The 26,741-nt window shown below is 41.0% G+C and overlaps 1 protein-coding gene across 1 annotated transcript; it reads left to right on the top strand.

Annotated features, from left to right (window-relative positions):
- Positions 1–1,652: 1,652 nt before the first annotated feature.
- fastk (Fas-activated serine/threonine kinase) lies at positions 1,653–26,741 on the top strand. The gene is made up of 10 exons (XM_061045524.1): positions 1,653–2,496; positions 4,421–4,745; positions 11,692–11,879; positions 12,047–12,195; positions 12,271–12,487; positions 15,723–15,882; positions 16,208–16,299; positions 25,103–25,805; positions 25,872–25,986; positions 26,375–26,741. Exons 1-10 carry the CDS (start codon positions 1,695–1,697, stop codon positions 26,459–26,461), a joined length of 2,838 nt encoding a protein of 945 aa, XP_060901507.1. The 5' UTR covers positions 1,653–1,694; the 3' UTR covers positions 26,462–26,741.

The raw sequence follows: 26,741 nt of genomic DNA, 5'->3' as shown, positions 1-26,741 counted from the left end.
CAAAAGTTTACATTTTAAACTTTACATTTTAAATGTGTACAAACAAAAAGTTTACATTTTAAATGTGTACAAACCAAAAGTTTACATTTTAAACTTTACATTTTAAATGTGTACGAACCAAAAGTTTACATTTTAAATGTGTACAAACCAAAACTTTGCATTTTAAATGTGTACAAACAAAAACTTTACATTTTAAATGTGTACAAACCAAAACTTTACATTTTAAACTTTACATTTTAAATGTGTACAAACCAAAACTTCACATTTTAAATGTGTACAAACCAAAACTTTACATTTTAAACTTTACATTTTAAATGTGTACAAACCAAAACTTTACATTTTAAATGTGTACAAACCAAAACTTTACATTTTAAACTTTACATTTTAAATGTGTACGAACCAAAACTTTACATTTTAAATGTGTACAAACAAAAACTTCACATTTTAAACTTTACATTTTAAATGTGTACAAACAAAAACTTTACATTTTAAATGTGTACGAACCAAAACTTTACATTTTAAATGTGTACAAACAAAAACTTTACATTTTAAATGTGCACAAACCAAAACTTTACATTTTAAATGTGTACAAACAAAAACTTTACATTTTAAACTTTACATTTTAAATGTGTACAAACCAGAACTTTACAGTTTAAATGTGTACAAACCAAAACTTTACATTTTAAACTTTACATTTTAAATGTGTACAAACCAAAACTTTACATTTTAAACTTTACATTTTAAATGTGTACAAACCAAAAGTTTACATTTTAAATGTGTACAAACCAAAAGTTTACATTTTAAACTTTACATTTTAAATGTGTACGAACCAAAACTTTACATTTTAAATGTGTACAAACAAAAACTTTACATTTTAAATGTGCACAAACCAAAACTTTACATTTTAAATGTGTACAAACCAAAACTTTACATTTTAAACTTTACATTTTAAACTTTGAATAAAGATTTGGTGTTTTCGGTCATTAAATGAGAGACAGAGCTGTAAACAGCTGGTGCAGCCTCCCGTCCACAAGGTGGCGATGAAACTACAACCAGAGAAGAAGAGAAGAAGAGAAGAAGAGCAGCAGACAGGGGGCGCTGTCGGACAGCAGGTGCATGCCGGGAGCTGCAGGATGGAGTGTGCGGGCTGTGTGGAGGAATGATCCCCGCTGAACACTGAGGAGCTGTGTCCGGTACTGAGACATGAGGTAACACACTGTCACCCTGGTTTACCCGGGTTTACCCGGGTTAAACACGAGTTAACCCCCCCGGTAATAACCACGTTAACCGACAGAATGATGCTAACAGAGCAGCTTAGCTTTGGTTAGCTTGTTTATGTCGGCTCAGTTGGGATATGAAGCTAACATGCTAACTGTAGCATCACGGTCTGTGACATTGAGTTTACCTGTTAGCCGAGCTGCTAACTGCTAACCGTCAGGAAGCTAACTGACTGACAGCCGTCACATAATGTATGACGTCATCAACCGTGTGTGTGTGTGTGTGTGTGTGTGTGTGTGTGTGTGTGTGTGTGTGTGTGTGTGTGTGTGTGTGTGTGTGTGTGTGTGTGTGTGTGTAAATAAACCTGATTTTGCATGGACTCATCTCTTCTTCTTCTTCTTCTTCTTCTTCTTCCTCTCCTTCTTCTGCTGCAGGAGTTCTGAGTTGTTGCCTCCCGGCGGCTGGCCTGTTGGACTATGCTCCTTTTGTCCACTGGGTGGCGCCTCCTGAGCCAAGCTCGCCACCTCCCTCCTTGCCCGCCCCGCCCCGCCCTTAAGTCTGCTGCCATGTACACCCCCCGCCTCTACAACACCACGGGGGGAGGAGGAGGAAGTGGGGTCAAACAGGGTCGGAGGGCGGGGCTAGCCGTGCTCGAGGCCCCCCATCCGCCTCACCTTTCCCACCACTCTCACGCGGCGTCCCCTTCCCCGGCCTACCCGCTGTATCAGGGGCGCCCTGACGCCCACCGAGGAGCGCACTTCCACCACCACTACCACCCCCATCCTCACCCCCAGCCGCACCCTGCCCATCTAGCCCCGCCCCCTCTGACCGCCCACTACCAGCACCACGCCCACTTCCACATGTATGGAGGGGCGGCGCCTCCTGGAGGCGGGCCGGCCAGCAGCAGCAAGAAGAAAACGTGGAACTTCATCCACGAAAAGATGAGTTACGACACGTTCTTCACCATGAAGCGTCTGATCGAGCGCTCGCGGCGGCCCGACGAGGTGCTGCGCTGGGTCACCCAGAACCCCGCTAAGATCTCCCACAACCACTACCCCGTCGCCCTGCAGAAGATCGGACAGCTGCTGCAGGCACCGCCACTTTTGCGGGGTGGTGGTGACGTCAGCGAGGCGTTGGGAGGAGTGGCGGAGGGCGGAGTCAGACGTCAGATCCTGGAGCATCAGGACTTTCAGACGCTCTGCAACGCCATCGTCAACGACTGCGCCAAGTTTGACAACTTCAGCATCGTCAACTGTCTGTACGCCGTGGCTGCACTCGGTGAGTCCTGTCTCCAGGTGTGATGTCATCATGTCAGGTGTGATGTCATCATGTCTCCATCAGGTCATCTTTCAGCTGTCAGGTGTGATGTCATCTTTCAGCTGTCAGGTGTGATGTCATCTTTCAGCTGTCAGGTGTGATGTCATCATGTCAGGTGTAATGTCATCATATCAGCTTTCAGCTGTCAGGTGTGATGTCATCTTTCAGCTGTCAGGTGTGATGTCGTCATGTTAGATGTGATGTCATCATGTCATCTTTAAGCTGTCAGGTGTGATGTCATCATGTCAGGTGTGATGTCATCATGTCTCCATCAGGTCATCTTTCAGCTGTCAGGTGTGATGTCGTCATGTCAGGTGTGATGTCGTCATGTCTCCATCAGGTCATCTTTCAGCTGTCAGGTGTGATGTCGTCATGTCAGATGTGATGTCATCATGTCATCTTTAAGCTGTCAGGTGTGATGTCATCATGTCAGGTGTGATGTCATCATGTCTCCATCAGGTCATCTTTCAGCTGTCAGGTGTGATGTCATCATGTCAGGTGTGATGTCATCATGTCTCCATCAGGTCATCTTTCAGCTGTCAGGTGTGATGTCATCATGTCAGGTGTGATGTCATCATGTCAGGTGTAATGTCATCATGTCATCTTTCAACTGTCAGGTGTGATGTCATCTTTCAGGTGTGATGTCATCATGTCAGGTGTGATGTCATCATGTCATCTTTCAGCTGTCAGATGTGATGTCATCATGTCAGGTGTGATGTCATCATGTCATCTTTCAGCTGTCAGGTGTGATGTCGTCATGTCTCCATCAGGTCATCTTTCATCTGTCAGGTGTGATGTCATCATGTCATCTTTCAGCTGTCAGGTGTGATGTCATCTTTCAGCTGTCAGGTGTAATGTCATCTTTCAGCTGTCAGGTGTGATGTCATCTTTCAGCTGTCAGGTGTGATGTCATCTTTCAGCTGTCAGGTGTGATGTCGTCATGTCTCCATCAGGTCATCTTTCAGCTGTCAGGTGTGATGTCATCTTTCAGCTGTCAGGTGTGATGTCGTCATGTCTCCATCAGGTCATCTTTCAGCTGTCAGGTGTGATGTCGTCATGTCTCCATCAGGTCATCTTTCAGCTGTCAGGTGTGATGTCATCTTTCAGCTGTCAGGTGTGATGTCGTCATGTCTCCATCAGGTCATCTTTCAGCTGTCAGGTGTGATGTCGTCATGTCTCCATCAGGTCATCTTTCAGCTGTCAGGTGTGATGTCATCTTTCAGCTGTCAGGTGTGATGTCATCTTTCAGCTGTCAGGTGTGATGTCATCATGTCTCCATCAGGTCATCTTTCAGCTGTCAGGTGTGATGTCGTCATGTCAGGTGTGATGTCGTCATGTCTCCATCAGGTCATCTTTCAGCTGTCAGGTGTGATGTCATCTTTCAGCTGTCAGCTGTGATGTCGTCATGTCTCCATCAGGTCATCTTTCAGCTGTCAGGTGTGATGTCATCTTTCAGCTGTCAGGTGTGATGTCGTCATGTCTCCATCAGGTCATCTTTCAGCTGTCAGGTGTGATGTCATCTTTCAGCTGTCAGGTGTGATGTCATCTTTCAGCTGTCAGGTGTGATGTCGTCATGTCTCCATCAGGTCATCTTTCAGCTGTCAGGTGTGATGTCATCTGTCAGGTGTGATGTCATCTTTCAGCTGTCAGGTGTGATGTCGTCATGTCTCCATCAGGTCATCTTTCAGCTGTCAGGTGCGATGTCATCTGTCAGGTGTGATGTCATCTTTCAGCTGTCAGGTGTGATGTCATCTTTCAGCTGTCAGGTGTGATGTCATCATGTCTCCATCAGGTCATCTTTCAGCTGTCAGGTGTGATGTCATCATGTCTCCATCAGGTCATCTTTCAGCTGTCAGGTGTGATGTCATCATGTCCCTCTCCACAGGTCTCCCCAGCGACTCTCAGGTGGTCCAGGTGTTGGAGGCGGAGTCTCAGTCCAGACTGAACCAGTTTAACCAGAAGGACGTGTCCATGGTGTTCAGCTCCAGTATGAAGCTTCACCCGGGCAGCACGCACCCGCTCACCGAGGCGTGCCTCACCGGCCTGGAGAAGAACCTGGAGAGAGAGCGCCACCCACAGACGCTCTTCCTGCTTCTGTCCTACTACAGACTCAAGTGGCGCTCGCTGCAGCCGCAGGACTCTAGCCCCGCTGCAGGGGGCGCTAACAATACCAGCACACCTCCAAACCCTGACCAGCTGCTCGCCAACAGGTGAGAGATCAACAATGAGTTCTCCAGCTGTGACATCACAGCTTGCCACGTTACAGCCTGCTGTCAGAGAGACGGTTAGCGAGCGCTGTGGTGGGCAGTAATAATATTACAATTACTCACACGAACCTTACTGTTGTTGTTATTACATCTGATTTAAAATAAAACAATCCCCAGATTGATTTCATCACGTCAGCCAGGCACGAAGTCAGCGAGCATCATGGTTACCAGGTTTGCAGTTTTCCTGCGGGCTTCACTAACAACACAACAACAACAACAACAACAACGTGAAGCTTGTGTAAATAAACCCCTCCAACGAGCCTTCTGCGGCCGCGGACGTTAGCTGTAGCTCTACAAAACAACCAAGACTGGATTTTAATCATGGACAGCTACAAGCGAAAAAGAACTAATGAAGTAACATAAGGAGTAATGTAACATGTTACTGTAGACAGAGTAATAAATAAAGTAACATAAGGAGTAATGTAACATGTTACTGTAGGCAGGGTGTAATAAATAAAGTAACATAAGGAGTAATGTAACATGTTACTGTAGACAGTGTAATAAATAAAGTAACATAAGGAGTAATGTAACATGTTACTGTAGGCAGGGTGTAATAAATAAAGTAACATAAGGAGTAATGTAACATGTTACTGTAGACAGTGTAATAAATAAAGTAACATAAGGAGTAATGTAACATGTTACTGTAGACAGAGTGATAAATAAAGTAACATAAGGAGTAATGTAACATGTTACTGTAGGCAGGGAGTAATAAATAAAGTAACATAAGGAGTAATGTAACATGTTACTGTAGACAGAGTGATAAGTAAAGTAACATAAGGAGTAATGTAACATGTTACTGTAGGCAGGGAGTAATAAATAAAGTAACATAAGGAGTAATGTAACATGTTACTGTAGACAGAGTGATAAATAAAGTAACATAAGGAGTAATGTAACATGTTACTGTAGACAGAGTGATAAATAAAGTAACATAAGGAGTAATGTAACATGTTACTGTAGGCAGGGAGTAATAAATAAAGTAACATAAGGAGTAATGTAACATGTTACTGTAGACAGGGTGATAAATAAAGTAACATAAGGAGTAATGTAACATGTTACTGTTGACAGAGTGATAAATAAAGTAACATAAGGAGTAATGTAACATGTTACTGTAGACAGAGTGATAAATAAAGTAACATAAGGAGTAATGTAACATGTTACTGTAGACAGTGTAATAAATAAAGTAACATAAGGAGTAATGTAACATGTTACTGTAGGCAGGGTGTAATAAATAAAGTAACATAAGGAGTAATGTAACATGTTACTGTAGACAGAGTAATAAATAAAGTAACAAGGAGTAATGTAACATGTTACTGTAGACAGAGTGATAAGTAAAGTAACATAAGGAGTAATGTAACATGTTACTGTAGGCAGGGAGTAATAAATAAAGTAACATAAGGAGTAATGTAACATGTTACTGTAGACAGAGTGATAAATAAAGTAACATAAGGAGTAATGTAACATGTTACTGTAGACAGAGTGATAAATAAAGTAACATAAGGAGTAATGTAACATGTTACTGTAGGCAGGGAGTAATAAATAAAGTAACATAAGGAGTAATGTAACATGTTACTGTAGACAGAGTGATAAATAAAGTAACATAAGGAGTAATGTAACATGTTACTGTAGACAGGGTGATAAATAAAGTAACATAAGGAGTAATGTAACATGTTACTGTAGACAGAGTGATAAATAAAGTAACATAAGGAGTAATGTAACATGTTACTGTAGACAGGGTGATAAATAAAGTAACATAAGGAGTAATGTAACATGTTACTGTAGACAGAGTGATAAATAAAGTAACATAAGGAGTAATGTAACATGTTACTGTAGACAAGGTGATAAATAAAGTAACATAAGGAGTAATGTAACATGTTACTGTTGACAGAGTGATAAATAAAGTAACATAAGGAGTAATGTAACATGTTACTGTAGACAGAGTGATAAATAAAGTAACATAAGGAGTAATGTAACATGTTACTGTTGACAGAGTGATAAATAAAGTAACATAAGGAGTAATGTAACATGTTACTGTAGACAGAGTGATAAATAAAGTAACATAAGGAGTAATGTAACATGTTACTGTAGACAGAGTAATAAGTAAAGTAACGTAAGGAGTAATGTAACATGTTACTGTTGACAGAGTGATAAATAAAGTAACATAAGGAGTAATGTAACATGTTACTGTAGACAGAGTGATAAATAAAGTAACATAAGGAGTAATGTAACATGTTACTGTAGACAGAGTAATAAGTAAAGTAACGTAAGGAGTAATGTAACATGTTACTGTAGACAGAGTGATAAATAAAGTAACATAAGGAGTAATGTAACATGTTACTGTAGACAGAGTGATAAATAAAGTAACATAAGGAGTAATGTAACATGTTACTGTAGACAGAGTAATAAGTAAAGTAACGTAAGGAGTAATGTAACATGTTACTGTAGACAGAGTGATAAGTAAAGTAACGTAAGGAGTAATGTAACATGTTACTGTAGACAGAGTGATAAATAAAGTAACATAAGGAGTAATGTAACATGTTACTGTAGACAGAGTAATAAATAAAGTAACATAAGGAGTAATGTAACATGTTACTGTAGACAGAGTGATAAATAAAGTAACATAAGGAGTAATGTAACATGTTACTGTAGACAGAGTGATAAATAAAGTAACATAAGGAGTAATGTAACATGTTACTGTAGACAGAGTGATAAGTAAAGTAACATAAGGAGTAATGTAACATGTTACTGTAGACAGAGAGTAATAAATAAAGTAACATAAGGAGTAATGTAACATGTTACTGTAGACAGAGTGATAAATAAAGTAACATAAGGAGTAATGTAACATGTTACTGTTGACAGAGTGATAAATAAAGTAACATAAGGAGTAATGTAACATGTTACTGTAGACAGAGTAATAAATAAAGTAACATAAGGAGTAATGTAACATGTTACTGTAGACAGAGTGATAAATAAAGTAACATAAGGAGTAATGTAACATGTTACTGTAGACAGAGTGATAAATAAAGTAACATAAGGAGTAATGTAACATGTTACTGTAGACAGAGTGATAAATAAAGTAACATAAGGAGTAATGTAACATGTTACTGTAGACAGAGTGATAAATAAAGTAACATAAGGAGTAATGTAACATGTTACTGTAGACAGAGAGTAATGAATAAAGTAACATAAGGAGTAATGTAACATGTTACTGTAGACAGAGTGATAAATAAAGTAACATAAGGAGTAATGTAACATGTTACTGTAGACAGAGTGATAAATAAAGTAACATAAGGAGTAATGTAACATGTTACTGTTGACAGAGTGATAAATAAAGTAACATAAGGAGTAATGTAACATGTTACTGTAGACAGAGTGATAAATAAAGTAACATAAGGAGTAATGTAACATGTTACTGTAGACAGAGTGATAAATAAAGTAACATAAGGAGTAATGTAACATGTTACTGTAGACAGAGTAATAAATAAAGTAACATAAGGAGTAATGTAACATGTTACTGTTGACAGAGTAATAAATAAAGTAACATAAGGAGTAATGTAACATGTTACTGTTGACAGAGTGATAAATAAAGTAACATAAGGAGTAATGTAACATGTTACTGTAGACAGAGTGATAAATAAAGTAACATAAGGAGTAATGTAACATGTTACTGTAGACAAGGTGATAAATAAAGTAACATAAGGAGTAATGTAACATGTTACTGTTGACAGAGTGATAAATAAAGTAACATAAGGAGTAATGTAACATGTTACTGTAGACAGAGTGATAAATAAAGTAACATAAGGAGTAATGTAACATGTTACTGTAGACAGAGAGTAATAAATAAAGTAACATAAGGAGTAATGTAACATGTTACTGTAGACAGAGAGTAATAAATAAAGTAACATAAGGAGTAATGTAACATGTTACTGTTGACAGAGTAATAAATAAAGTAACATAAGGAGTAATGTAACATGTTACTGTAGACAGAGAGTAATAAATAAAGTAACATAAGGAGTAATGTAACATGTTACTGTAGACAGAGAGTAATAAATAAAGTAACATAAGGAGTAATGTAACATGTTACTGTTGACAGAGTGATAAATAAAGTAACATAAGGAGTAATGTAACATGTTACTGTAGGCAGAGTGATAAATAAAGTAACATAAGGAGTAATGTAACATGTTACTGTAGACAGGGTGATAAATAAAGTAACATAAGGAGTAATGTAACATGTTACTGTAGACAGAGTGATAAATAAAGTAACATAAGGAGTAATGTAACATGTTACTGTAGACAGAGTGATAAATAAAGTAACATAAGGAGTAATGTAACATGTTACTGTAGACAGAGTGATAAATAAAGTAACATAAGGAGTAATGTAACATGTTACTGTAGACAGAGAGTAATAAATAAAGTAACATAAGGAGTAATGTAACATGTTACTGTAGACAGAGTGATAAATAAAGTAACATAAGGAGTAATGTAACATGTTACTGTAGACAGGGTGATAAGTAAAGTAACATAAGGAGTAATGTAACATGTTACTGTAGACAGAGTGATAAATAAAGTAACATAAGGAGTAATGTAACATGTTACTGTAGACAGAGTGATAAATAAAGTAACATAAGGAGTAATGTAACATGTTACTGTAGACAGAGTGATAAATAAAGTAACATAAGGAGTAATGTAACATGTTACTGTTGACAGAGTGATAAATAAAGTAACATAAGGAGTAATGTAACATGTTACTGTAGACAGAGTAATAAATAAAGTAACAAGGAGTAATGTAACATGTTACTGTAGACAGTGTAATAAATAAAGTAACATAAGGAGTAATGTAACATGTTACTGTAGACAGAGTGATAAATAAAGTAACATAAGGAGTAATGTAACATGTTACTGTAGACAGAGTAATAAATAAAGTAACATAAGGAGTAATGTAACATGTTACTGTTGACAGAGTGATAAATAAAGTAACATAAGGAGTAATGTAACATGTTACTGTAGACAGAGTAATAAATAAAGTAACATAAGGAGTAATGTAACATGTTACTGTAGACAGGGTAATAAATAAAGTAACATAAGGAGTAATGTAACATGTTACTGTAGACAAGGTGATAAATAAAGTAACATAAGGAGTAATGTAACATGTTACTGTAGACAGTGTAATAAATAAAGTAACATAAGGAGTAATGTAACATGTTACTGTTGACAGAGAGTAATAAATAAAGTAACATAAGGAGTAATGTAACATGTTACTGTAGACAGAGTGATAAATAAAGTAACATAAGGAGTAATGTAACATGTTACTGTAGACAGTGTAATAAATAAAGTAACATAAGGAGTAATGTAACATGTTACTGTTGACAGAGAGTAATAAATAAAGTAACATAAGGAGTAATGTAACATGTTACTGTTGACAGAGAGTAATAAATAAAGTAACATAAGGAGTAATGTAACATGTTACTGTTGACAGACTAATAAATAAAGTAACATAAGGAGTAATGTAACATGTTACTGTAGACAGAGTGATAAATAAAGTAACATAAGGAGTAATGTAACATGTTACTGTAGACAGGGTGATAAATAAAGTAACATAAGGAGTAATGTAACATGTTACTGTTGACAGAGAGTAATAAATAAAGTAACATAAGGAGTAATGTAACATGTTACTGTAGACAGGGTGATAAATAAAGTAACATAAGGAGTAATGTAACATGTTACTGTTGACAGAGTAATAAATAAAGTAACATAAGGAGTAATGTAACATGTTACTGTAGACAGAGTGATAAATAAAGTAACATAAGGAGTAATGTAACATGTTACTGTTGACAGAGTGATAAATAAAGTAACATAAGGAGTAATGTAACATGTTACTGTAGACAGAGTGATAAATAAAGTAACATAAGGAGTAATGTAACATGTTACTGTAGACAGAGTAATAAATAAAGTAACATAAGGAGTAATGTAACATGTTACTGTTGACAGAGTAATAAATAAAGTAACATAAGGAGTAATGTAACATGTTACTGTTGACAGAGTGATAAATAAAGTAACATAAGGAGTAATGTAACATGTTACTGTTGACAGAGTGATAAATAAAGTAACATAAGGAGTAATGTAACATGTTACTGTAGACAGGGTGATAAATAAAGTAACATAAGGAGTAATGTAACATGTTACTGTTGACAGAGAGTAATAAATAAAGTAACATAAGGAGTAATGTAACATGTTACTGTTGACAGACTAATAAATAAAGTAACATAAGGAGTAATGTAACATGTTACTGTTGACAGAGTAATAAATAAAGTAACATAAGGAGTAATGTAACATGTTACTGTAGACAGAGTGATAAATAAAGTAACATAAGGAGTAATGTAACATGTTACTGTTGACAGAGTGATAAATAACGTAACATAAGGAGTAATGTAACATGTTACTGTAGACAGAGTAATAAATAAAGTAACATAAGGAGTAATGTAACATGTTACTGTAGACAGAGTGATAAATAAAGTAACATAAGGAGTAATGTAACATGTTACTGTAGACAGAGTAATAAATAAAGTAACATAAGGAGTAATGTAACATGTTACTGTAGACAGAGTAATAAATAAAGTAACATAAGGAGTAATGTAACATGTTACTGTAGACAGAGTGATAAATAAAGTAACATAAGGAGTAATGTAACATGTTACTGTAGACAGAGAGTAATAAATAAAGTCATTAAATTAACGAGTAGTGAGTAATATATTCCTTTTTTTTCAGTAACGCCCAACACTGGCGAGCGCTGTCTTAGGTTACTGGATGTAACTGCAGTTCTATGAGTTTGAACACTTGATGAGGAGTGGGGGTTGAAGCGCTCTGATGCATGTTTCTGTCCCGTGTCTCTCAGGAAGATCCTGCGTCTGGTCAAACACACTCTGGCGAGCGTGAGCGGCGTTCGTGACCAGGAGATGGCGCTGCTGGATGAGATGTTGGCGGCGTGCGCTCGGGAGGCGAGCAACAAGAGTCTAGAGTTGATCTTTAGTTCTCACCTGTTCTACCAGAACAGACAGGAGAGGTTCATCAGCAGCCTAGCAGGTGAGCTCTGTGACACCAGGTCATGTGACCCGGACTCAGTCGGTCACGTGACCCGGACTCAGTCGGTCACGTGACCCGGACTCAGTCGGTCGGCCATGGTCCCGGGCTCAGTCGGTCACGTGACCCGGGCTCAGTCAGTCATGTGACCTGTCGTTGCTCCCTAACAGATGAGTTGCCAAAGAAGGTGGACAGCATCACTCCATACACGATGGCTCTGATCGCTAAGTACATCGCTCGCCATCGCCTAAGAGAGACTCGACTGCTGGACACGATCGCAGACTTCCTGGTGAAGAAGGCCGAGTACCTGGACAGCAAAGTGAGCTGGGTAACCGAGGTCATGTGACCTTCAGCCCCTCTGTACCGCCCTCTACAGGTGTTTTTGTGTCCTCAGGTGATCCAGAAGCTGGTGTTCCCGTTCAGCAGGATGAGTTACCGTCCGTCCGGCGAGCAACAATTCTTCTCTCGTCTTGAGGAAGTTGTTGAACTGAAGGCGCTCAGCTCGCCGCTCGCCACTGTCAACATCCTCATGTCGCTGTTCCAGCTCGGACACTTCCCCGGCCCCGTGATGCACCGCGTCTTCTCCTCCGCCTTCATCAGCAACGTCACCAGTCAGTACGACACACAGACAGCAAGCAACCAGCAACACAAATTAAAACAACCAGCAACACAGCTAGCAACCAGCAACACAAATTAAAACAACCAGCAACACAAATTAAAACAACCAGCAACACAAATTAAAACAACCAGCAACACAAATTAAAACAACCAGCAACACAGCTAGCAACCAGCAACACAAATTAAAACAACCAGCAACACAGCTAGCAACCAGCAACACAAATTAAAACAACCAGCAACACAGCTAGCAACCAGCAACACAGCTAGCAACCAGCAACACAAATTAAAACAACCAGCAACACAGCTAGCAACCAGCAACACCAATTAAAACAACCAGCAACACAGCTAGCAACCAGCAACACAAATTAAAACAACCAGCAACACAGCTAGCAACCAGCAACACAAATTAAAACAACCAGCAACACAAATTAAAACAACCAGCAACACAGCTAGCAACCAGCAACACAAATTAAAACAACCAGCAACACAGCTAGCAACCAGCAACACAAATTAAAACAACCAGCAACACAGCTAGCAACCAGCAACACAAATTAAAACAACCAGCAACACATCTAGCAACCAGCAACACACATAAAAACAACCAGCAACACATGTTAAAACAACCAGCAACACACATGTTAAAACAACCAACAACACACATGTTAAAACAACCAACAACACACATGTTAAAACAACCAGCAACACACATGTTAAAACAACCAACAACACATGTTAAAACAACCAGCAACACACATGTTAAAACAACCAGCAACACACATGTTAAAACAACCAACAACACATGTTAAAACAACCAGCAACACACATGTTAAAACAACCAACAACACACATGTTAAAACAACCAGCAACACACATGTTAAAACAACCAGCAACACACATGCTAAAACAACCAACAACACACATGTTAAAACAACCAACAACACACATGTTAAAACAACCAACAACACATGTTAAAACAACCAACACACATGTTAAAACAACCAACAACACACATGTTAAAACAACCAACAACACATGTTAAAACAACCAACACACATGTTAAAACAACCAACAACACACATGTTAAAACAACCAGCAACACATGTTAAAACAACCAACAACACATGTTAAAACAACCAACAACACATGTTAAAACAACCAACAACACACATGTTAAAACAACCAACAACACATGTTAAAACAACCAACAACACACATGTTAAAACAACCAACAACACACATGTTAAAACAACCAACAACACACATGTTAAAACAACCAACAACACATGTTAAAACAACCAACAACACACATGTTAAAACAACCAACAACACACATGTTAAAACAACCAACAACACATGTTAAAACAACCAACAACACACATGTTAAAACAACCAACAACACATGTTAAAACAACCAGCAACACACATGTTAAAACAACCAACAACACATGTTAAAACAACCAACAACACACATGTTAAAACAACCAACAACACACATGTTAAAACAACCAGCAACACACATGTTAAAACAACCAGCAACACACATGTTAAAACAACCAACAACACACATGTTAAAACAACCAGCAACACACATGTTAAAACAACCAGCAACACATGTTAAAACAACCAGCAACACATGTTAAAACAACCAGCAACACATGTTAAAACAACCAGCAACACATGTTAAAACAACCAGCAACACACATGTTAAAACAACCAGCAACACACATGTTAAAACAACCAACAACACACATGTTAAAACAACCAACAACACACATGTTAAAACAACCAGCAACACATGTTAAAACAACCAACAACACACATGTTAAAACACATGTTAAAACAACCAGCAACACACATGTTAAAACAACCAGCAACACATGTTAAAACAACCAACAACACACATGTTAAAACAACCAGCAACACATGTTAAAACAACCAACAACACACATGTTAAAACAACCAACAACACATGTTAAAACAACCAGCAACACATGTTAAAACAACCAACAACACACATGTTAAAACAACCAACAACACACATGTTAAAACAACCAGCAACACATGTTAAAACAACCAGCAACACACATGTTAAAACACATGTTAAAACAACCAACAACACATGTTAAAACAACCAGCAACACTTGTTAAAACAACCAACAACACATGTTAAAACAACCAACAACAACACATGTTAAAACAACCAGCAACACACATGTTAAAACAACCAGCAACACATGTTAACACAACCAACAACACACATGTTAAAACAACCAACAACACATGTTAAAACAACCAACAACACATGTTAAAACAACCAGCAACACACATGTTAAAACAACCAGCAACACATGTTAATACAACCAACAACACACATGTTAAAACAACCAACAACACACATGTTAAAACAACCAGCAACACATGTTAAAACAACCAACAACACACATGTTAAAACAACCAACAACACATGTTAAAACAACCAGCAACACATGTTAAAACAACCAACAACACACATGTTAAAACAACCAACAACACACATGTTAAAACAACCAGCAACACATGTTAAAACAACCAGCAACACACATGTTAAAACAACCAGCAACACACATGTTAAAACACATGTTAAAACAACCAACAACACATGTTAAAACAACCAGCAACACATGTTAAAACAACCAACAACACATGTTAAAACAACCAACAACAACACATGTTAAAACAACCAGCAACACACATGTTAAAACAACCAGCAACACATGTTAATACAACCAACAACACACATGTTAAAACAACCAACAACACACATGTTAAAACAACCAACAACACACATGTTAATACAACCAACAACACACATGTTAAAACAACCAACAACACACATGTTAAAACAACCAGCAACACATGTTAAAACAACCAACACATGTTAAAACAACCAACAACACATGTTAAAACAACCAACAACACACATGTTAAAACAACCAACAACACATGTTAAAACAACCAGCAACACACATGTTAAAACAACCAACAACACATGTTAAAACAACCAACAACAACACATGTTAAAACAACCAGCAACACACATGTTAAAACAACCAACAACACACATGTTAAAACAAACACTCCCAGTTGGCTGTAGGCGTTGCCCCACATGTCAGAAGTTGTTCAGTGACTGGACATAGATCACTAACAGTACCAGGTGTGTTGTTTTGTCTTGGCCCCGCCCCCTCACAGACAGTCCGTACGCGCTGATCGTGAGGCGATACCTGTCTCTGCTGGATGCTGCTGTGGAGCTGGAGTTCAGGGACTACAGTGGACCCCGACTGCAGGACTCACACAAGGTGCTGATGTTTGACCACGCCCTGACTGCTGACGAGGTCAACCGCAAGTACAGGTAAATATGTACAGATTCAGACTGGTTTAAGGTGGTTCTGATGGTTTAAGGTGGTTCTGATGGTTTAAGGTGGTTCTGATGGTTTAAGCTGGTCCTGATGGTTTGATCTGATTCTAATGGTTTAAGCTGGTCCTGATGGTTTGAGCTGGTCCTGATGGTTTGAGCTGGTCCTGATGGTTTAAGCTGGTCCTGGTGGTTTGATCTGATTCTAATGGTTTAAGCTGGTCCTGATGGTTTGAGCTGGTCCTAATGGTTTGATCTGGTTCTGATGGTTTAAGCTGGTCCTGGTGGTTTGATCTGGTTCTGATGTCTTTTTCTCTTTCAGTTATAAAGGTCTGGTGGCCGAGGCTCTGAGACAGCTGGTGGGAGAACACAACTACAAACAGGACGAAGTACTCGCCCCCGGGTACTACACAGGTACTACACACTGATACTACAAAATTGGTTTGGTAGATTGATTGTTTGTTGACTGATTTGTTGATTTATTGACTGGTTGGTTGATTGACTGTTTGGTTGGTTGATTGTCTGGTTGTTCGATTGACTGTTTGGTTGGTTGGTTGATTGCCTGATTGTTCGATTGACTGTTTGGTTGGTTGGTTGATTGTCTGGTTGTTTGATTGACTGTTTGGTTGGTTGGTTGATTGTCTGGTTGTTCGATTGACTGTTTGGTTGGTTGGTTGATTGCCTGGTTGTTCGATTGACTGGTTGGTTGGTTGGTTGGTTGATTGTCTGTCTGGTTCTTCGATTGACTGTTTGGTTGGTTGGTTGGTTGTCTGTCTGGTTGTTCGATTGACTGGTTGGTTGGTTGGTTGGTTGTCTGTCTGGTTGGTTGTTCGATTGACTGGTTGGTTGGTTGATTGTCTGTCTGGTTGTTTGATTGACTGGTTGGTTTGTTGGTTGTTTGTCTGGTTGTTCGATTCACTGTTTGGTTGGTTGATTGTCTGGTTGGTTGGTTGATTGTCTGATTGTTCGATTGACTGTTTGGTTGGTTGGTTGATTGTCTGGTTGTTCAATTGACTGTTTGGTTGGTTGGTTGATTACCTGGTTGTTCGATTGACTGTTTGGTTGGTTGGTTGATTGTCTGTCTGGTTGGTTCGTTGGTTGATTGTCTGGTTGGTTGATTGTCTGTCTGGTTGTTCGATTGACTGTTTGGTTGGTTGGTTGATTGTCTGGTTGTTCGATTGACTGTTTGGTTGGTTGGTTGATTGTCTGTCTGGTTGTTCGATTGACTGTTTGGTTGGTTGGTTGATTGTCTGTCTGGTTGTTCGATTGACTGTTTGGTTGGTTGTTTGATTGTCTGTCTGGTTGTTCGATTGACTGTTTGGTTGGTTGGTTGATTGTCTGGTTATTCAATTGACTGTTTGGTTGGTTGGTTGTCTGTCTGGTTGTTCGATTGACTGTTTGGTTGGTTGGTTGTCTGTCTGGTTGTTCGATTGTCTGTCTGGTTTGTTGATTGTCTGGTTGGTTGATTGTCTGGTTGGTTGGTTGTCTGTCTGGTTGTTCGATTGACTGTTTGGTTGGTTGTTTGTCTGTCTGGTTGTTCGATTGACTGTTTGGTTGGTTGGTTGATTGTCTGTCTGGTTGTTTGACTGACTGTTTGGTTGGTTTGTTGGTTGTCTGGTTGGTTGATTGTCTGTCTGGTTGGTTGATTGTCTGTCTGGTTGGTTGATTGTCTGTTTGGTTGGTTGATTGTCTGGTTGGTTGATTGTCTGTCTGGTTGGTTGGTTGGTTGATTGTCTGGTTTTTCGATTGACTGTTTGGTTGGTTGGTTGTCTGGTTTTTCGATTGACTGGTTGGTTGGTTGATTGTCTGGTTGTTTGATTGACTGTTTGGTTGGTTTGTTGGTTGTCTGTCTGGTTGTTCGATTGACTGTTTGGTTGGTTGGTTGATTGTCTGTCTGGTTTTTCGATTGACTGGTTGGTTGGTTGATTGTCTGGTTGTTTGATTGACTGTTTGGTTGGTTTGTTGGTTGTCTGTCTGGTTGTTCGATTGACTGTTTGGTTGGTTGGTTGATTGTCTGTCTGGTTGGTTGGTTGGTTGATTGTCTGATTGTTCGATTGACTGTTTGGTTGATTGTCTGGTTGTTCGATTGACTGTTTGGTTGGTTGGTTGATTGTCTGTCTGGTTGGTTGGTTGGTTGATTGTCTGATTGTTCGATTGACTGTTTGGTTGATTGTCTGGTTGTTCGATTGACTGTTTGGTTGGTTGGTTGATTGTCTGTCTGGTTGGTTGGTTGGTTGATTGTCTGATTGTTCGATTGACTGTTTGGTTGATTGTCTGGTTTGTTCGATTGACTGTTTGGTTGCCTGGTTGATTGTCTGTCTGGTTGTTCGATTGACTGTTTGGTTGGTTGTCTGGTTGTTCGATTGACTGTTTGGTTGCCTAGTTGATTGTCTGTCTGGTTGTTCGATTGACTGTTTGGTTGGTTGGTTGATTGTCTGGTTGTTCGATTGACTGTTTGGTTGCCTAGTTGATTGTCTGTCTGGTTGTTCGATTGACTGTTTGGTTGGTTGCTTGGTTGTTCGGTTGACTGTTTGGTTGGTTGGTTGGTTGGTTGGTTGATTGTCTGTCTGGTTGTTTGATTGACTGTTTGGTTGGTTTGTTGGTTGTCTGTCTGGTTGTTCGATTGACTGTTTGGTTGGTTGATTGTCTGGTTGGTTGGTTGATTGTCTGATTGTTCGATTGACTGGTTGGTTGGTTGGTTGATTGTCTGGTTGTTCGATTGACTGTTTGGTTGGTTGGTTGATTGTCTGGTTGTTCGATTGACTGTTTGGTTGGTTGGTTGATTGCCTGGTTGTTCGATTGACTGTTTGGTTGGTTGGTTGATATTCTGTCTGGTTGGTTGGTTGGTTGATTGTCTGGTTGGTTGATTGTCTGTCTGGTTGTTCGATTGACTGTTTGGTTGGTTGGTTAATTGTCTGTCTGGTTATTCGATTGACTGTTTGGTTGGTTGGTTGTCTGTCTGGTTGTTCGATTGACTGTTTGGTTGGTTGGTTGGTTGATTGCCTGGTTGTTCGATTGACTGTTTGGTTGGTTGGTTGATTGTCTGGTTGGTTGGTTGGTTGGTTGATTGTCTGTCTGGTTGTTCGATTGACTGTTTGGTTGGTTGGTTGATTGTCTGGTTGTTCGATTGACTGTTTGGTTGGTTGGTTGATTGCCTGGTTGTTTGATTGACTGTTTGGTTGGTTGTCTGTCTGGTTGGTTGGTTGGTTGATTGTCTGTCTGGTTGTTCGATTGACTGTTTGGTTGGTTGGTTGATTGTCTGGTTGTTCGATTTACTGTTTGGTTGGTTGATTGTCTGTCTGGTTGTTCGATTGACTGTTTGGTTGGTTGGTTGATTATCTGGTTGTTCTATTGACTGTTTGGTTGGTTGGTTGTCTGTCTGGTTGTTCGATTGACTGTTTGGTTGATTGTCTGGTTGTTCGATTGACTGTTTGGTTGGTTGGTTGGTTGATTGTCTGGTTGTTCGATTGACTGTTTGGTTGGTTGGTTGGTTGATTGTCTGGTTGGTTGGTTGGTTGTCTGTCTGGTTGTTCGATTGATTGTTTGGTTGGTTGGCTGACTGTTTGGTTGGTTGGTTGGTTGATTGTCTGTCTGGTTGGTTGGTTTGTTGTCTGTCTGGTTGTTCGATTGTCTGTCTGGTTTGTTGATTGTCTGGTTGGTTGGTTGGTTGTCTGTCTGGTTGTTCGATTGATTGTTTGGTTGGTTGGTTGATTGTCTGTCTGGTTGGTTGGTTGTCTGTCTGGTTGTTCGATTGACTGTTTGGTTGGTTGTTTGTCTGTCTGGTTGTTCGATTGACTGTTTGGTTGGTTGGTTGATTGTCTGTCTGGTTGTTTGACTGACTGTTTGGTTGGTTTGTTGGTTGTCTGTCTGGTTGGTTGATTGTCTGGTTGGTTGATTGTCTGGTTGTTCGATTGACTGTTTGGTTGGTTGGTTGATTGTCTGTCTGGTTGTTCGATTGACTGTTTGGTTGTTTGGTTGATTGGTTGTTCGATTGACTGTTTGGTTGCCTAGTTGATTGTCTGGTTGTTCGATTGACTGGTTGGTTGGTTGGTTGCCTGGTTGTTCGGTTGACTGTTTGGTTGGTTGGTTGATTGTCTGGTTGTTCGATTGACTGTTTGTCTGGTTGTTCGATTGACTGGTTGGTTGGTTGGTTGGTTGATTGTCTGTCTGGTTGTTTGATTGACTGTTTGGTTGGTTTGTTGGTTGTCTGTCTGGTTGTTCGATTGACTGCTTGGTTGGTTGGTTGATTGTCTGTCTGGTTGGTTGGTTGGTTGATTGTCTGATTGTTCGATTGACTGTTTGGTTGATTGTCTGGTTGTTCGATTGACTGTTTGGTTGGTTGGTTGATTGTCTGTCTGGTTGGTTGGTTGGTTGATTGTCTGATTGTTCGATTGACTGTTTGGTTGATTGTCTGGTTGTTCGATTGACTGTTTGGTTGCCTGGTTGATTGTCTGTCTGGTTGTTCGATTGACTGTTTGGTTGCCTAGTTGATTGTCTGTCTGGTTGTTCGATTGACTGTTTGGTTGGTTGGTTGATTGTCTGGTTGTTCGATTGACTGTTTGGTTGCCTAGTTGATTGTCTGTCTGGTTGTTCGATTGACTGTTTGGTTGGTTGGTTGGTTGCCTGGTTGTTCGGTTGACTGTTTGGTTGGTTGGTTGATTTTCTGGTTGTTCGATTGACTGTTTGGTTGCCTAGTTGATTGTCTGTCTGGTTGTTCGATTGACTGTTTGGTTGGTTGGTTGGTTGCCTGGTTGTTCGGTTGACTGTTTGGTTGGTTGGTTGATTGTCTGGTTGTTCGATTGACTGTTTGGTTGGTTGGTTGGTTGCCTGGTTGTTCGATTGACTGTTTGGTTGGTTGATTGTCTGGTTGTTCGATTGACTGGTTGGTTGGTTGGTTGGTTGATTATCTGGTTGTTCTATTGACTGTTTGGTTGGTTGGTTGGTTGATTGTCTGGTTGTTCGATTGACTGTTTGGTTGGTTGGTTGGTTGATTGTCTGGTTGTTCGATTGACTGTTTGGTTGGTTGGTTGATTGTCTGTCTGGTTGGTTGGTTTGTTGTCTGTCTGGTTGTTCGATTGTCTGGTTGGTTGATTGTCTGGTTGGTTGGTTGGTTGTCTGTCTGGTTGTTCGATTGATTGTTTGGTTGGTTGGCTGACTGTTTGGTTGGTTGATTGTCTGTCTGGTTGGTTGGTTTGTTGTCTGTCTGGTTGTTCGATTGTCTGTTTGGTTTGTTGATTGTCTGGTTGGTTGGTTGGTTGTCTGTCTGGTTGTTCGATTGATTGTTTGGTTGGTTGGTTGATTGTCTGTCTGGTTGGTTGGTTGTCTGTCTGGTTGTTCGATTGACTGTTTGGTTGGTTGTTTGTCTGTCTGGTTGTTCGATTGACTGTTTGGTTGGTTGGTTGGTTGATTGTCTGTCTGGTTGTTTGACTGACTGTTTGGTTGGTTTGTTGGTTGTCTGTCTGGTTGGTTGATTGTCTGGTTGGTTGATTGTCTGGTTGTTCGATTGACTGTTTGGTTGGTTGGTTGATTGTCTGTCTGGTTGTTTGATTGACTGTTTGGTTGGTTTGTTGGTTGTCTGTCTGGTTGTTCGATTGACTGTTTGGTTGGTTGGTTGATTGTCTGTCTGGTTGGTTGGTTGGTTGATTGTCTGATTGTTCGATTGACTGTTTGGTTGATTGTCTGGTTGTTCGATTGACTGTTTGGTTGCCTGGTTGATTGTCTGTCTGGTTGTTCGATTGACTGTTTGGTTGGTTGGTTGGTTGTCTGGTTGTTCGATTGACTGTTTGGTTGCCTAGTTGATTGTCTGTCTGGTTGTTCGATTGACTGTTTGGTTGGTTGGTTGATTGGTTGTTCGATTGACTGTTTGGTTGCCTAGTTGATTGTCTGGTTGTTCGATTGACTGTTTGGTTGGTTGGTTGGTTGCCTGGTTGTTCGGTTGACTGTTTGGTTGGTTGGTTGATTGTCTGGTTGTTCGATTGACTGTTTGGTTGGTTGGTTGATTGTCTGGTTGTTCGATTGACTGTTTGGTTGGTTGGTTGATTGTCTGGTTGTTCGATTGACTGGTTGGTTGGTTGGTTGTTTGATTGTCTGTCTGGTTGTTTGATTGACTGTTTGGTTGGTTTGTTGGTTGTCTGTCTGGTTGGTTGATTGTCTGGTTGGTTGATTGTCTGTCTGGTTGGTTGATTGTCTGTCTGGTTGTTCGATTGACTGTTTGGTTGGTTGGTTGATTGTCTGGTTGTTCGATTGACTGTTTGGTTGGTTGGTTGATTGTCTGTCTGGTTGTTTGATTGACTGTTTGGTTGGTTTGTTGGTTGTCTGTCTGGTTGGTTGGTTGGTTGATTGTCTGATTGTTCGATTGACTGTTTGGTTGATTGTCTGGTTGTTCGATTGACTGTTTGGTTGGTTGATTGTCTGTCTGGTTGGTTGGTTGGTTGATTGTCTGATTGTTCGATTGACTGTTTGGTTGATTGTCTGGTTGTTCGATTGACTGTTTGGTTGCCTGGTTGATTGTCTGTCTGGTTGTTCGATTGACTGTTTGGTTGCCTAGTTGATTGTCTGTCTGGTTGTTCGATTGACTGTTTGGTTGGTTGGTTGATTGTCTGGTTGTTCGATTGACTGTTTGGTTGCCTAGTTGATTGTCTGTCTGGTTGTTCGATTGACTGTTTGGTTGGTTGGTTGGTTGCCTGGTTGTTCGGTTGACTGTTTGGTTGGTTGGTTGATTGTCTGGTTGTTCGATTGACTGTTTGGTTGGTTGGTTGATTGTCTGTCTGGTTGGTTGGTTGGTTGATTGTCTGATTGTTCGATTGACTGTTTGGTTGATTGTCTGGTTGTTCGATTGTCTGTTTGGTTGCCTGGTTGATTGTCTGTCTGGTTGTTCGATTGACTGTTTGGTTGCCTAGTTGATTGTCTGTCTGGTTGTTCGATTGACTGTTTGGTTGGTTGGTTGATTGTCTGGTTGTTCGATTGACTGTTTGGTTGCCTAGTTGATTGTCTGTCTGGTTGTTCGATTGACTGTTTGGTTGGTTGGTTGATTTTCTGGTTGTTCAATTGACTGTTTGGTTGCCTAGTTGATTGTCTGTCTGGTTGTTCGATTGACTGTTTGGTTGGTTGGTTGGTTGCCTGGTTGTTCGGTTGACTGTTTGGTTGGTTGGTTGATTGTCTGGTTGTTCGATTGACTGTTTGGTTGGTTGGTTGGTTGCCTGGTTGTTCGATTGACTGTTTGGTTGGTTGATTGTCTGGTTGTTCGATTGACTGGTTGGTTGGTTGGTTGGTTGATTATCTGGTTGTTCTATTGACTGTTTGGTTGGTTGGTTGGTTGATTGTCTGGTTGTTCGATTGACTGTTTGGTTGGTTGATTGTCTGGTTGTTCGATTGACTGTTTGGTTGGTTGGTTGATTGTCTGTCTGGTTGGTTGGTTTGTTGTCTGTCTGGTTGTTCGATTGTCTGGTTTGTTGATTGTCTGGTTGGTTGATTGTCTGGTTGGTTGGTTGGTTGGTTGTCTGTCTGGTTGTTCGATTGATTGTTTGGTTGGTTGGCTGACTGTTTGGTTGGTTGGTTGGTTGATTGTCTGTCTGGTTGGTTGGTTTGTTGTCTGTCTGGTTGTTCGATTGTCTGTCTGGTTTGTTGATTGTCTGGTTGGTTGGTTGGTTGTCTGTCTGGTTGTTCGATTGATTGTTTGGTTGGTTGGTTGATTGTCTGTCTGGTTGGTTGGTTGTCTGTCTGGTTGTTCGATTGACTGTTTGGTTGGTTGTTTGTCTGTCTGGTTGTTCGATTGACTGTTTGGTTGGTTGGTTGATTGTCTGGTTGTTCGATTGACTGTTTGGTTGGTTGGTTGGTTGCCTGGTTGTTCGATTGACTGTTTGGTTGGTTGGTTGATTGTCTGGTTGTTCGATTGACTGTTTGATTGGTTGGTTGATTGTCTGGTTTTTCGATTGACTGTTTGGTTGGTTGATTGTTCGATTGACTGTTTGGTTGGTTGGTTGTCTGTCTGGTTGTTCGATTGACTGGTTGGTTGGTTGGTTGGTTGCCTGGTTGTTCGATTGACTGGTTGGTTGGTTGGTTGATTGCCTGGTTGTTCGATTGACTGTTTGGTTGGTTGGTTTGTTGTCTGTCTGGTTGTTCGATTGTCTGTCTGGTTGGTTGATTGTCTGGTTGGTTGGTTGGTTGTCTGTCTGGTTGTTCGATTGATTGTTTGGTTGGTTGGTTGATTGTCTGTCTGGTTGGTTGGTTGTCTGTCTGGTTGTTCGATTGACTGTTTGGTTGGTTGGTTGATTGTCTGGTTGTTCGATTGACTGTTTGGTTGCCTAGTTGATTGTCTGTCTGGTTGTTCGATTGACTGTTTGGTTGGTTGGTTGGTTGCCTGGTTGTTCGATTGACTGTTTGGTTGGTTGGTTTGTTGTCTGTCTGGTTGTTCGATTGTCTGTCTGGTTGGTTGATTGTCTGGTTGGTTGGTTGGTTGTCTGTCTCGTTGTTCGATTGATTGTTTGGTTGGTTGGTTGATTGTCTGTCTGGTTGGTTGGTTGTCTGTCTGGTTGTTCGATTGACTGGTTGGTTGGTTGGTTGATTGCCTGGTTGTTCGATTGTCTGTCTGGTTGGTTGGTTGGTTGCCTGGTTGTTCGATTGACTGGTTGGTTGGTTGGTTGATTGCCTGGTTGTTCGATTGACTGTTTGGTTGGTTGGTTGATTGTCTGTCTGGTTGTTCGATTGACTGTTTGGTTGGTTTGTTGGTTGTCTGTCTGGTTGTTCGATTGACTGTTTGGTTGGTTGGTTGATTGTCTGATTGTTCGATTGACTGTTTGGTTGGTTGGTTGATTGTCTGGTTGTTCGATTGACTGTTTGGTTGGTTGGCTGGTTGATTGTCTGGTTGTTCGATTGACTGTTTGGTTGGTTGGTTGGTTGATTGTCTGGTTGTTCGATTGACTGTTTGGTTGGTTGGTTGGTTGATTGTCTGGTTGTTCGATTGACTGGTTGGTTGTTCGATTGTCTGGTTGTTCGATTGACTGTTTGATTGCCTGGTTTTTCGAGTTACTGTTTGGTTGGTTGGTTGGTTGATTGCCTGGTTGTTCGATTTACTGTTTTGTTGGTTGGTTGGTTGATTTGTTGCCTGGTTGTTCGATTGACTGTTTGGTTGACTGATTTGTTGATTTGTTGCCTGGTTGATTGGTTGGTTGTTTGGTTGACTTGTTAGTTGACTAGTTGTTTGTTAACTTGTCTGCAGATTTTGTGTTGTGGATCGACAGTTCTGGTCGGGTTCTGCCCATCAGGACTGGAGCAGGTTTAGCTCTGACCATTGTCCCGCCGTCCTGCGTTGCTGTGGCAGCTAAGCCTGCAGATGGGTCTGTTTCCATAATGACCTCAGAGTTCCAGAAGTTCTCTCCGTTTGCTGCTCTGGTGGAGGGGGCAGAGCAGCCAGGTCAGGGGGGCGAGGCAATGGGCGTGAACATAGAGTCCAGATCCTTCCTGCCCCACCACATCCGCAGCACCACAGGGGCCACAGCAGCCCCTGGGCCCCAGCGGTTAGGTAGTAATGGGGGCTCCCTGGATTACGCCCCCTACTACGGCCCCCCTGCAGAGTTCTACTCGGGTCTGCCCAAGGAGCACTCTCTGGAGAGCCAGGACAGCTCCACACTCAGCAGCCCCCCTTCCGACAGCCTGGCACAGCCAGGGGCCCCTGGACCTGCAGGGGCACCAGCACCAGACTCACTCTTCCAGTTTTCAATCGGGAAGATCCTCGAGGACAAGGGGGGGGCAGGGACCCAGGGGGGCAAGGGGATAGACTGCGAGCTGCCTGGATTCTACGAGGGAGCCACATACCCCGAGGGGCCTGGGGCTGACAGAGAGCCCCCCTCACCCCCACAGCTCCAACCCTCTGAGAGGACCGAGTCAGATGACCCCCCCACAGAACAGAGGGCCATCAGGAGGTGAGTTAGGCTCGGTACCAGTAATCCAGATCAAATAGAACCAGGACTCACTGTGTGTTTCTGCAGGGTCATCATGTCTGTCAACGACAAGTGGCACTACTGCCACAACTCTGAGGTCCTGGTGGGCTCCAGGGCCATGAGGGACCGCCACCTGAGGCTGCTGGGATACATCATCCTGCAGGTCAGACCCTGCCCACACCGTGCCAACGCGTGTATATAACTCTGACCCCGCCCACCTTTACATTACTGTGACCACGCCCACCTCTACATTACTGTGACCCCGCCCACCTTTACATTACTCTGACCCCCGCCCACCTTTACATTACTGTGACCATGCCCACTTTTACATTACTCTGACCCCCGCCCACCTTTACATTACTCTGACTCCGTCCACCGACCCACCTGACTCCGCCCACCTTTACATTACCCATTAGGCTCAGTGTGTCTCAGTGTGACTCAGTGTGACTCAGTGTGTCTCAGTGTGACTCAGTGTGTCTCTGTGTGTCTCAGTGTGTCACAGTGTCCTGCGTACCGTCTCTTAAGGTGACCTGTGTCTTGTCCCCTCTCAGCTGCCATACCACGAGCTGGAGAAACTGAACGGCATCGAGGACGTGAAGCAGTACCTGCACAAGAAGCTTCTGGATGTCCCTCTATGACGCTGTGTGTGTGTGTGTGTGTGTGTGTGTGTGTGTGTGTGTGTGTGTGTGTGTGTGTGTGTGTGTGTGTGTGTGTGTGTGTGTGTGTGTGTGTGTGTGGCTGAACATCCTGTCAGTCGTCCATGAGGGCAGAGAGAGACACGTGTGTTCAGGTTACACTTGGAGCTATCACTAAATGATTTGACGTCATTTAAAGCAAAAGTTAGTGAGAGATGATTGACAGCTGACTCAAAGTCTAAAACAGGTGGAGTTATCAGGCTGCTGTCTTTTAAATCAGATC

This window comes from Labrus mixtus, chromosome 8, assembly GCF_963584025.1.
Source record: "Labrus mixtus chromosome 8, fLabMix1.1, whole genome shotgun sequence".
NCBI lineage: Eukaryota > Metazoa > Chordata > Actinopteri > Labriformes > Labridae > Labrus > Labrus mixtus.
The sequence above is the reverse complement of the archived record's forward strand: the minus strand, read 5'-3'. Positions and strand labels throughout refer to the sequence as shown.